At 41.9% G+C, this 13,377-nt stretch overlaps 1 protein-coding gene across 1 annotated transcript; it reads left to right on the top strand.

The window, feature by feature from the left end:
* The first annotated feature begins 2,074 nt into the window (after positions 1 to 2,074).
* On the top strand, positions 2,075 to 7,801 carry LOC129119801 (uncharacterized). Its single transcript, XM_077191549.1, has one exon. It carries the CDS (start codon positions 2,163 to 2,165, stop codon positions 2,961 to 2,963), a length of 801 nt encoding a protein of 266 aa, XP_077047664.1. The 5' UTR covers positions 2,075 to 2,162; the 3' UTR covers positions 2,964 to 7,801.
* Positions 7,802 to 13,377: the final 5,576 nt, after the last annotated feature.

Below are 13,377 nucleotides of genomic sequence, written 5' to 3'. Positions count from 1 at the left end.
ATTCCTATCAGCATCAGGAAGATGGATGTCCTGCAAGGAGAAGAGAAGAACCTGCCACCTTCATAAAGGAAAGCACGGGGTCAAACTCCAGGTTTGAAAAAATGCAGCAAGAGAATAATGCCAAAACCCTCAGAAACTTCTTTCTGACAATACCTTTGTCTCTGCATGACATGCTGTCTGAAAGACTTGGGTTTGGATTTGAAGAGAAAAGCATGTTCAAACAGAAGGCAGCACATACAGCAATTTGGTTTATTTCACAGGACAGATGTATTTGACAATGTGTTCTTAGAGACACATTTTTCCCCTTAGCAATGTGGGGGATGGTTTTCACCCAAGTCTGAAATTATTGTCAGTGCAAAAACTTCTTCAGCACCTTTTTGATGGGAGTTGATCTTATTTTTACAGTTATTTGTGAGGTCTGTTGGAAAACAGCCTTCTGCAAGTGAAAGTCTCACTTTTCCTTGGCTGCTGCATTTGTGTCTGATATACAGATATTTCTAAGTTATTGTACCCATTCATGCTTATGAAAAATTATTAGACTCTCTCAAGTTCTGCTGATTTTTTTTTTTTTCATGTAAAATCCATCCCTGGAAAGTTTCAAGGCCAGGCTGGATGGGAACCTGAGCAACCTGGTCTAGTGGATGGCATCCCTACCCATGGCAAAAGGGTTGGAACTAGATTGTATTTAAGGTCCCTTCCAACCCAGAGAATTCTGTGATTCTACCCCAGGAGCCTAACATGGCTAAGCAGCCTCACAGGCAAAGTGATACAGTTTTCTCTTACAGGTGCTGGAAATTTATCTGGAAGAAATCCATGGCTTGATTTCAAAATGATTATGGTATTTGTACTCTGAATCCAAGTCAAGGGTGATAGCTGGTATATGCCAGGCCTTAAAATGTGTATTTCAGGGTGAAAACCAATTAAAAAGCATTAGAATCTAGAAAGTAAGAGAGAGAGCTGAACAAGAATCCCCAAATCCTCTTGCCAGCATTGTCTGAATAGACAGCTACTACCACTCACTCACCTGGGCAGCCACACACTCCCCTGGTGCTGGAACACAGGTTCCAGCAAATTCAGGAACACCCTGGCCCGAGATAATCAGAACTGAGGAGGCTGGGAAAGCAAAGCTGATGTGCAAGACCTCACCTAGTAGACCTGCTTAGACTACAGCTCTAACACATTGTCTTCTACCTCTAATGGCCTGTGGGTCTCCATCTCAAGGAGATCTCTCTCCTTAAGAAGCATTTGAAATGGCTGTCTTAAGCAGTTTTTTAGGTGAAAGGCTTAAGGATTAGCGGATGAGGTAAAAGAGGTTGGTTTTCTCAGCCTGAGGCTTCAAACCCACAATTTTCTCCTTCCAGAAGAATGCCTTGCTCACAACATCACATGGCTGTGCTGAGTGGCTTGGGATAAACCTGGCATTTTACACATCTACAAAACCTTTGACAGCAAGGAATAAAAATTTGCTTTTAAATATGCCAGAGCAAGTGCAACACAAGAAAAAATGGTATCTCTATGGTGTAGGGGTTTACACACTTAGCAGGAGGGAGGAGGACCTCCAGATTTCAAAACTGATCCTTTATGGTATTTGCTGAATGTCAAAGGCACAAACTGACCTGAGGACAAGATATGTTCATGGCTCCCAGTTCCCAGGCCACCAGCTGTTACTCTGTCTTCTCCTTGTCCCATTTACCACATTCTTGTCCCATTTACCATGTGCCTTACCTACTCTGCCTTGCTGCTTCCATTGCAATCCAGGCAATATGAATTCTTCAGGCAAAGGCACCCTTGATGCTTCCAGAAGGAGAGAGCTACACACGAGCAGAGATTTGAACACACCTGCTGAAAAGCAGAGGCAGTTTTCCCTGTCTGACCACTGCTCACTGGTTGCAGCTGTGAGAGGCCACATCACAGCCCAGGAGCTGGGTTTGTGTGCTCCGCAGAGCAGGAGGGAAAACACCTGATCTTGTGAGAATACCAAATGTTTACTCAGTGGGATGTATCCAAGCAACTCAAACACTCTGTGTGTTGGTAATGTGCCCAGCAGAGCACAAAGCTGACAGAGAACCTTGATCCACCAAAAACCTCAGAGGTTGCCTGTGGAGCATTCAGGTAATTGTGACTGACAGTCTCTGTTCAACCAGCCACTGTTCTGGTGGGATATGGATGCAGTCACCTCTCCCAGATGTGCATGTCCAGGTCCTGATCCACTCTGGAGGTACCTCACAGAGCACGATCCAAAATATGAAGGGAAAAAGAAACTCAAGATCTCTGGCAGAGAGCTGCTGTCAGTTCCCACTCAGGTCTTTGGCTTGGAGCAGCTGCAGGTGCTGGAGATGAGCCCGGAACGAGAGAGCTGCCTGAGGTACAGGATGGAGCTGCTTCCCCAGGAGATCGGCCATCTGAGGAACCTCACCTGCCTCTATGTGGACTCCAACAACTTGAAGAAAATCCCTGCTGAAATTGGCACTTTGAGCTGCTTGGAGAGGCTCACTCTGAGCAACAACAGCCTGAGCTCGCTGCCTGCAGAGATGGGGGCACTCCAAAGGCTGCAGAGCCTCCACCTTGCCAACAACAGCTTCACTGAGTTGCCTGAAACCCTCTGCCAGCTGAGGAGCCTCACCTTTCTGGACGTGAGTGACAACAAAATAGATACCATCCCCTCCAGCATTCGGCATCTGGAGAAACTGGAAACGTTGCTATTGCTCTTTAACTCACTGGAGAGCCTTCCTGAGGATGTCTGCTTTCTAAGGAATCTGCACACACTTTGGTTGGGAAACAACCATCTACGGTCTCTTCCGGCAGCCTTTGGGGAGCTGGTGAACCTGGACTGGGGCTACAACTACTGCTCATGCAATTTTGAGGGGAATCCACTGGAGAGTCCTCCCCCTGAAGTCTGCAGCAGAGGCCCTGAAGGGATCAGAGACTATTTCTCATCACTTCGTAGGATTTGGAAAGACTAAACCACTGGTGTCAGTCCTCTTGAAGTGACTGTGATGGATTTATCCTGTGCAAATCATCTGCACAAGCAAAATGTGTTTCAGACAGAAAGGACTAGTGAAATCATTCTGTGGAGCTCAAAAGCTTCCTCTCTGCTGTAAGGTGATTTCTCTGGCAGTCTTTTTTTTTTTTTTTTTCTTCCCCTAACAAGCACTGAACAGTGTTATACAGCTTTTAAAAACTCATCCAGGGACAACTGTAATATTTTTTTTGTATTTATAGTTGCACAGAATTATCTCAAGAAATGTTGCAGACAATCATGCAGTCTGAGAAAATAAGCAAGTCTGAAAGGGTAGAGTCAAGTAAACAAGTGGTATGTAAATAGCAATAATCTGTACTCTTTGTTTGCACACTGGATTGGGGCTTGAGTCTGGACTGGAAGTAAGTGCAAGCTGAGATTTCTGGAAGCTTTTAAGGTCATACTGACTTGTGAATTTGGTTTTGCTTCAGGTAGCCCAGAATCTCATCATTTTCCCTGAAAATGAAATGTGTTTTGCATGAAACACACAGGTTGAATCAGCTCAGGCTTCTGTCTGGCTCTGGATAAAAAATACAACCTGTATCCATGTTCCACAATATATTGTGCAGACAATGTCTCCCTTCCTTTGGCAGGACATAGTGTATTCCTCCTGAAGAGCAGCATCAGCTGGCTCTGCACAGTACAGGCAGGGCTCTCACACTCTCTGGAGGCAGCATGGACATGGGTTTGATATTCCAGCCCATCCAGAGCAGCCCTCAGGGATACAGCTCCTTGGAGCTTGGTGATGAACAGGGGTAGCCCAGATTTAGAGCACACAGCACTAGCAGAAAAAGTTTCCACTTTCACTGAGTCTGGGAAAGTGTTCAGAGCTATTAAAGAATGAGTATGCAAACTTCCTGCAAGGGAACATTCTGAGAATCCCTGTCATAATCATGAAGGGCTTCATCAGTGTTACATTATGGAAATTTGCTGAGACTCCTTTCTGCTTCATTTTGCTCTCTCTTCCCCCTATCATCAACGTTTTCCTCCCACCTCTCTTTAACTTTGCTCTTCCTGGGTGTTTTCTCTGTGGCTACTCCCTCTGACATTTATGTTTCATTATTTTCTCATCATCAAAAGCCTCTCATTCCCTTACAAATCCTTTCCTTTGCCCTCTGTCTCCTTTGTTTCCTAGGGCTCCTTTGGCCAACACACAGAAAGATGCAGTTTTGTGTCTTTCCTGGAAGGAAGGGCTGAGTCAGGTCTGGTGAGAGCTGAGCATGTTCTTACAGCATTCAGAGAAAAAGGGAGAAAGGCAGAGAGATTGATACACAGGCCATTAATTCTCTTGTTCAGTGTCCTGTCATCTTCTTCTCCTTATAGCAAAGATCAGCACAAGGAGATCTGAATCAATGCTGAAATTTTTCGGGGTGACAGAAGGACAACTCCAGATATGCTTAACACAAAGTGATTTTTACATTGCTCTGCCCCTGACCTCTGTGAATTTTTCAAACCAGCTGTGACTTTTCGGTGTCATGGTAACCATATTCATTTTATCAGTGGGCTATCACACACAGATAAATGAGTGCATGGCAGTCACAGGCACACAATTACATCACACCAGGTCATTTGATTTTCCTGCAGCTGATGATTTCTAAGACATGTGACATGGGAAAGAAAGGAGAAAAGGGACTGCAGTGCCTTGCTCAGTTGGCTCTTTCTGTGGCAGCATGGAGAACTGGAGATGAAAGAGCAGGAGAATGAACTTCAAGGCTTTTGCCATTCAGGGTTTTTTTCAGAGGAGATTTGGGACAGTGTGTGAAGTAGCTCCTGAAGCTGATGCCAACTCAGGCAAAGGCTGTATCAGGGTGGCAACATTGAAGGTGTTGAATGACTGTGGTCTCACTCCTGCTCCTGTCATTGATGCATTCTCCAGACTCATACAGGTCTTATTTCCCCACTATTTCTGTTATTTCCCTATTTCTATCACCCCATTCAATAAAATAAGTGCAGGGGTAGCTTGCATTCACAAAAATAATGCATTCACAAAAATAAGTGCAGGCACTGGGCCTTCCTAAACCTTGCCTGGTACAGAACATAAGGTTAAAGGCAGTATGAGCAGTGGGGCCCAAGTAAAGACAAGGTTATCCCCCTGGTTTTGGAGATGTGTGAGAATTAAATTCTAGTAACTGTGGTATTTTTAGAGGATTGAGTCTAACACACAAATTTCTTCCAGAGTATCATCTTACACAGTTGCTAGGAGGGACAAACTTCACATGTCCCATGTCAAGCCCTTCAGATTCCATGTTGCTGTTTTTCTTCTACATTGCACAGGGCTTGAGGTTCCATTTCCAATTTTGACTACCTTTCCCTTCTGCATCCTGGTTGGTGATTTCTGAAAGGCAAGCTGACTTCAGCTTCTTGGGGACTGCACAGCAATTCAAAGCTTTCACTTTTGGTTTTAGCTAGTCAGGATTCACACATTTTGTTCAACTAATCCTCTCTCCAAAACCCACAAACATAATTTGTGAAGCCTGATTGTATCTGTTAGTAATACAGATACAATGGTATACAGCTTTTAAAAATTCATCCAGGGACAACTGTAATATTTTTTTTGTATTTATAGTTGCACAGAATTATCTCAAGAAATGTTGCAGACAATCATGCAGTCTGAGAAAATAAGCAAGTCTGAAAGGGTAGAGTCAGGTAATCTGTCATAGCTGGGAGTGAATGGAGCTAAAAGGTGAGTAAAACCAAAAATCTTTAAAAAACAGTGGCAATATTGCCATTATAATTCTCTAGTCTGTTGGGAACAAGAGAAATTCTGTGAAACTAATGCAAATGAGGGAACTTTGACCTGCCATCAAGCTGTTTGAGCAGATTGAATATGTTACTGAGATATGTCCTGACACCTTGCTTTCTGTTGCCCCTTCCTTTCCCTTTGTCCTGATTGCTTCCAAAATCCCACTTCCCAAAGTGGAAAACCCAGTAGTTCATATTCTTTGCAGTATTCTGGCATCTGTGTTAATGAAATAGTTATGCAGAGCAATAAGTAGATCCCGGTGTTGTCATTAAGATGGCATTAAAATCTAATCTCAGACTGCTTATCCTGTATTTGTTGTACTTTATGTATTGTTTCTAAGCATCCTCCTTTGCTTGTGCTCATTAAAACTTCCAGTGTTAATATCAGAGAACAGTAAACTGCTAGGATATAGGCCCCTGGTGAAGAGACATGGATATAATCCATACTCTGGGGCTGGGGGGAGGAGGGAGAGGAGGAATTGTTAAACCTGTCGTTCAGGGTTGATGGGAGTTGTGTCATTCAGGGTTGATGGGAGTTGTGCATGCATTTCCCTTTACCCTGTGTTGCACTGCAAATAGCCTGGCCTAGGTGAGCATTGTCCCCTGGAACCCCACAAGACTTTCACTGGAAAACTTGGAACTCTTGCAGCAGAGCAGTAATGAAATGTAAAAGCAGTGAGGGGAAAGAGCTCCATGTAGAAATTCGGGGAAATATTATACATAAGGGCAGAGGGCTTTTTAATTTAACATACAAGTACATAACACTTCACAGGCTGGTAGCTCGAGCTGGACAAGTTCTGACTACAGATAAGCTGCATATTTTTAATGCTGGAGAGTTCACCTCAGGATATGGCAGATTCTCTATCCCCCAAAATCTGAAAACCCCACAGTCTCACTCACCTGAAGGTATGACTGTATAACACTTGCCTTGTTTTATGCAAAGTCAAATTTAAAAAGGCTCTTTCTGTCTTTAAAGTATATGTTTACAATCTATGACTACTATAAATCTAAAATATTAGATCCCAGCATTTACTTATTTCTCCCTCAATTTGCCTTTACATGATATTCAGAATTTTAGTTTTTAATGACTATGAACAGTACTTAAAAAGCCAAAGGTTACTAAATTTCATGATCAGGGCTCTTGTGACCAGTGATGGAGTCTCTGAGTTGGCAAAACAAAAATGAAAAAGCAGTTGCTGTTTTCCTCATGCCTGTTGGAGTCAGCAGCAGATTTCCAAGCTCATAAATGAAAGGCTGCTCCTAAATTCTCCTTATGTGGAATTTGACACCAATCAGTTTTCCAGTTCTTTTAAAGACCACCAACACCACCTGCCCTTCTGTCTTCCTCTGGCTCTGCAGCCTCATCTGAGTCAGTGCAAGAGGCTCAGGTCTGACAGGAATGCAGAGGATCCACAGGTTTAGAAATCACTGAATTCAAATGATTCCTCACTGCTAGAGGAACCACACTCAGTCCCTCCACCTGGGCAATGGTACTACAGGAGAAACAAAGCAATCTATCATGGACAACTGCCATATCCTTCAGCACATTAAACTGCAATGAAAGCCTAAGTAGCATATCTAATGAAGATCACTCTGAGCTCTACAACGAGTGGGTTTTGACTCCCCAGAGTGTTCTGCCCACAAACCAAGAGACAATGGTGTTTAAATAAATGTGATATCCAAGCCATTGATTTCTTATGTTTAATAAAGATCTCAGCATTCATCAATAAGCTTTTTATTTTTCTGCCACCCTATGGAAATTAAAAAATGTGTTGCCATTCTCACTTCCATGCAAACAACTTTCTTTGAACAGTTCAGGCAGCAAGAGGGGGAGAGACTGATGACACAAGCAAAGCCCAGACAGAGTAACCCACACTGAGATTTTGTGCTGAAACTCAGTGGTACTGCCAGACTTGAGACAGAGCCAGTCTGGAGCTCACTGCTGCTGAGATTCCCAACGAGATCCCACTTCCAGTCCTTTGGTGCATGAAATTTATGAGGATTTGCTTTCAGCAGGATGCACTGATTCCTGCATCAAAGGTATTGATCCAGCTGAGGTCAGGCCATTAGCACAAAACTGTGTCTAAGAAGAAATCTTCCAAGTGCTTTGTAAGTCTCACTGTTAAAAAATTCAAACTGAAACTTCTCATTATAAAGAAAGCTCCTTTTTGTTTGTTTTGTTTCTAGTCCCTGGAGACTTAGATTATTGTACTTTTGTTTGCAACAAGCTCTCTAAATACATGAAGCTTGTTGAAGAGCTTCTTGTAAGACTTACTAAAGTTAAATAAACACAGAGCCTGCAAGTCTTTCTGCTCTGGCCATGTTTCTTTACATCTCAGGTAGTCCTCTTGTCCTCTGGACTGTTGCTGCACACCTTTTTCTTGAGCTGACACATTCAAAACAGAATATGACATGGTATCTGAAGTCTTTCTAGTCAAAAAAGAAGGACTGTTGCATATCTTTAATGTTATAACCCTGTTTGTTCACTCCTGCATGGTGGCAGTTTCTTTTTCTTTTCTTTTTTTTTTTTAACAAGGAATTCACTTTGTCATCTACTGCAATTCCACACTTTGCTACAGAGCTGCAATTGGCAAATTTTGGTATTTGTGTATAGTGTAAGCTGAAGTCTGTGGCCTTGCACTTGTCCCTGCTGAATTTCAGCTTCCCCTTTCCCACCCCAGACATGTTATACAATTCTTCCAAATCATTCTGAATTCAAACCCTGTCCTCCTGCACTTACGATGTCTCTGAGCGTGCGTTATGCCATCTGAAAATTTAATAACCATACTTTCTTTTCTATCATCTAATTCATTAATGAAAGCATATGCCAGGACTGTATCCAGAAGAGACCTGGCTGAACTCCATTTCTGCATCCTTCCACTCTGACAAAGCACCATTGATAACCTTTCTGATATGTTATCAAACCAGCTTTGCATCCAATCGATCACAGTCTCATCTAGACCGGGCTGCCGGGGCTCACTTATGAGAATGCCACATGCAGCCCTTTTGAAAACCTTAGTAAGGGGGTAAGATTTGTGACAGCTACTTCTCCTTTATTCTTAAGGCCTGTTACATTGCTAAAAGTGGATATTAGATCAGTTCAACAGAATTTATTCTTGGCAAAGCCACACAGGCTACTTGTCCTTGCTGCTACATGAAGCAGCTGTTTCACAGTTCAAGCTGTGACTTGTTATCTTCCAATGGCTTATGAAATGTGCATTTGTTCCAGAATCTGTGCAAGCCTCAAAGGCAGGTGAGGATCATTTCCCATCCCTATCTCCCAACAAGAAATTAATGCAACAGACACTTGCTGTTTCAACCTCAGGGAAAAAATTCAGGGCTGGTGGGAGACCAGGACTGCTGCAGCAAAGCTCAGTAAAGCACAAACACATCCGGGCTGGAAGGATTTGGTAGAGTCTGTTCCATGTCATGGTCAGTCCTGATATGCTCTGGGTGGCCCCAGAGTGGGAGTGGAGGGCTGCTCTTGCAGTTTGGGGAATGCAGCTCAGAAACATGTGGAGTAACACTAATTTCCATTTGCCTACTTTGCTGCTGTGCAGAGGACTTCAGTCTGGTCGTGACTCAGGGAAAAGGCAGTCACTGGGAAGGGGAAAGGACACAAGTCTAAGGTCCCTAACCCATTTTGGTCTTGTCCTGTTAGCTGGGAGCTCTCCTTGACTTTTTTTCCTGTGTCCTATTTTCAAATGGATGTCCTTAATCCTATTTCTCAGACTCAGAATGGGCCTGAGCAGCGTGAAATTTCTCAGAAGGCAGCAGGAAACTGAGAGTTTTGATCCTGAAGTAACTAGCTTCAGTAGCTCACAGCATGTGTCTGTGTGTGTTCCCTGGGCAGCTGTGTCAACTGGATGATATCTGCACCCTTCCACTTGTAAAAAGGCTGTGGCTCAGACATCTTCTTTTGATGTAGTTGAAAGGAGGATTCCTTTTTGTTCTCAACACTAGCACTGCCTGTTAGGAGGGTGTCCCTTTGCATTGGCTCTGTATGTTCAGAAAGAATAAGGGGGGGGGGGGGGGGGAAATTATCTCACCTGGTTTAAATATATGCCAGACTGATTGTTCCTGCATCATTTTCACACATAAAATACTGTTGCACTTCTGATATTTCTAAACATCCACACGGTGATTACAGGAGGGTTCTGTGTCTATATTATTCTGTGTCTAAACTTTGCTATTGGCAAAGTTTCCTTTTCAGATCTAAAGTAGGCCTTACCCAGACTGAATAACTGATTTGTACCTAGAGCACTAATGAACCTAAATTATTCTTTTTTTTTTTTTGACTATGAGGTTCAAGCACTTTGGGCATGCCCTTGATTCACCTTTCTGTTTGGTGGTGTCTGGGTTTGCACAACTGTGAAGGGAATATGGGACTGGGAAAGCAGAGCTTCTCTGAAGACTATTTTTGAGCTGATGACTCTCAAAAAGCTGCCTGCTCTCCCAAGGACTTAGACTTAATGACCCTGCTTATTATCTCCAGTTCTGTGTTCCCAGTTGTCTCTTTGTTTATTAGATGATATTGCTTGTTTGGACCATGCTAAACTGATGCTCTGTATGTCTTTTTCTGTTTGAAATGTTATTTTTCTTTAGCTTTTGTTCTGTTCTTTGTATTGTACAGGCTGACTAGTTCTGCACAGTTCTGCCACATTCTGCACAGTCATACACACTGGGATTTTTTGGTTGTTTCCTAGAAAAATTTTGATAATCTGACTGAATGAAACTATTAAATAAACTAAGTTATATGAGTCCATGTGTATGTGTATATTAGGATTCTGCATCCTTATTCAGCAGAGCCATCAGGCAGATGCCCTGTACAGATCCCAGTTCTTTGCCCTGTTTTAATATTCAAAGCACTTTATGGACTCTTCTGGATGTCATTGTGTTCATGCCAGACCTTCAGAGAGAAAGGATAATAATGGTCTGACATTATACAGGAAAAATAACATTTGCTTTATTTGAATTAGGTAGATTGTCACTGGAAATGTCTTGCATTTCAGACTGGTAGAAAAAGCATAAGCCAAAATGATTTTTCTGTCTAGAGAACACCACATAGGATATTCTGCAATTATTTTCAAAATCAAATGTGATTTTCAGTTTAAAAATCTTCCCTTGTCCCCTCTCAAATAGATTTAAGTAAGAACGATGCTTTATTTCACAATTATCAAACATTTGTCAGTAACCCAAACCATTCTATGATTTTTCAATTTTACATGGCCACCTTCTGCCTCCTGCCCAGGCTGCAGCTCCCTCCTGGCCAAGTTTCTTCTCTGCCCATTCCACATCATCTTGAAAACTTTTCTCTTCCAGGCATGTTTAGTTATTCTAAGGAAGGCACAAGCTTTTCCCTTCTTGGTGCTTTTACCTGGCCAGGTGATTGCACCCACAGCAAAAGAAAATCAGCAGGGCTGACTTTTTACCTCTCACCCCAGCCTTTGAAAGGAAAACACATAAATGACATGTGAGTTTTTCTCTCAGTGTGAAATTCTGAATCCCTTCACTCTTTTACAGCCCCCTCCACTCCAGCAGTTCTTGCTCTAAAAATAGTGTTTGTTTTTCAATTAAAATAAACTAACTTTTGAGCTAATATATTAATTAAAACTAAACATGTTTGGGGCTGAATTAAAGTCAAGTCTCTGTGGGGTAAAGGACCCCAGTACTAAAAGGGAAAGATGCAAAGTCATTGAGTATGAAAGAGCAAGTTTGATCTATAGTGAAGTCTGCTTTTGTTCCACTTGCTTCTGAACAACTGCAGCAATTTAGTGCACTTGACCTTTACTGTGAGATTTAGAAAGGAAATGTTTGATATTCTGTTCTATTTTCAAGAAACCTATGAGGCTGATAAGTAATACTTCTGCCTTTTCCAGATTGTTCCCTGAATAATTTCTTTGATACACAGTCAGAATTCAGAGACCTTTATTTCTTGCTCAACAAACTCTTAGGAAGTATCAAACTGGCACTGAACACAGTGAATTTTGACATCACAAGTCCCTACACTCCAGTTTTCAATAGGTACAAATCTGCCTACCCTGAGTGTTAGCATTCTCTCTTTGTTTCCTCTGTAGTTTGTATGACTTGGGAATCAGTTATAATTTTCACATGAAATTACCTCTACAGGAATCCCATCAAAAACCCACACAGAGTCTGCAGCACAGAAATTAATCTTTTCTGCCCTGTTCACTGGTGAGCTGTACTGGCTATTGCATAAGGTGGATGAATCATGGATGAGAAAGACATTGATTTAATTCTTTCCATGTTTATTTTACTCTTGAACTTCAATACACATCTCTCTAAATACCTGCACAGAGCATTCCTTTTTAAAAGACAGAGTTGAAATGTTATTTCCAATTTCCATTAAAGCTTTACATCCTGAGCTTTGCAGAACCATCACTATATTAGAGCAATATAAAATATCTACACAATATCTATCCATAAACAATTGGATGAAGCTCATATACTGGGAAATGCACTAAGAAAGTGCTGCAAAGCTGCACATACAATATTTTAGGCCATGATTCAGAACCAGATGGTGATGGTGAACACTGAGGGGATGTGTTTAACTTGATGGTGAACACTGAGGGGAAAGGACTGATTTTTAGGAAGGAGCCTTTTGAGGGTAGCATCCAGGCCTTTAAGAAGCTGAGTTCCATCCATGCAGTGAAGTATGTAATTCCAGAATCCAGTCTGTGGCACTGGCCACTTTGAATGGTGAAGACTGATCTTTCTCACAGAATAACATCTCTCATTATTAATGAAGAACACAGGCTTTTTCTTTAACCCTCCCACTCACTTCATTTTCAGTGATGTTTACTGAGTAAATCCCAGGTGCAATTTTTTTTTTCCATTATTATTTTGTGTCTTCTCTCCTTCCTTTCCCATTTTCTCACTAAGTGAGTCCATGAGGCAAAGTGCAACCAACAGCAACCCAGGCAGTGGAGTTTCAGACTGGAGTCTGTTGCACCTATTGAAGGATGCTTAACTTCTGTACACAAATAGCTTTTCCAAAATGGTTTCCAAAATGAAAATGAGATTTCATAACAGTAGGTGTTCTTGTGTCTCTGTATAACTGCTTTTTTTTTTCCTGATGCAAGAGAATTTTATGCAGTGTTCAGTATATATTATATTGTGGATTCATAAACTCCCCACAAATAACAATGCTAGAGATAGCAGCAGGGATCAAGAGCTACAGCATATTTGTGTGGAGAAATTCTATAAATGAAAAAGTGCCATGAAAATGCAAGGCATGAATGCATTGCAGCCTCCTCAGCTTACAGACCTGTCAAAGGTCTCAGTAAATGTAATTACATCAGTCACATGCTTTCTTCATGCCTTGTTAACAGAACAGAAGGAAGACACAGAGTGGCTGATAAACTCCTTCGTCCACATTTAATTCAGTCATTCCCATGTGGAAAATAAACTGCATACCAAAGTATTTTTCTGCTTTATGGTGAATTATCACAACAGTAAGTATTCTGGGCCATTTTGTATCTGCTTCAATAACTGAACAAAAAAACACACCCTTGCCTCCAGAAATTAAAATCAACTTAGTACAAGACTATGGTCAATAAGCATTCATGTTCACACTTGTCTGCCTGGGCTAATGC

The sequence above is a fragment of the Agelaius phoeniceus genome, chromosome 1, assembly GCF_051311805.1.
Source record: "Agelaius phoeniceus isolate bAgePho1 chromosome 1, bAgePho1.hap1, whole genome shotgun sequence".
NCBI lineage: Eukaryota > Metazoa > Chordata > Aves > Passeriformes > Icteridae > Agelaius > Agelaius phoeniceus.
This window is presented reverse-complemented; position numbering and strand designations above follow the sequence as displayed.

Coding starts and splice junctions, on each gene's coding strand:
- LOC129119801 (XM_077191549.1), top strand. CDS start 2,163: ATGGATGCAGTCACCTCTCCCAGATGTGCATGTCCAGGTCCTGATCCA.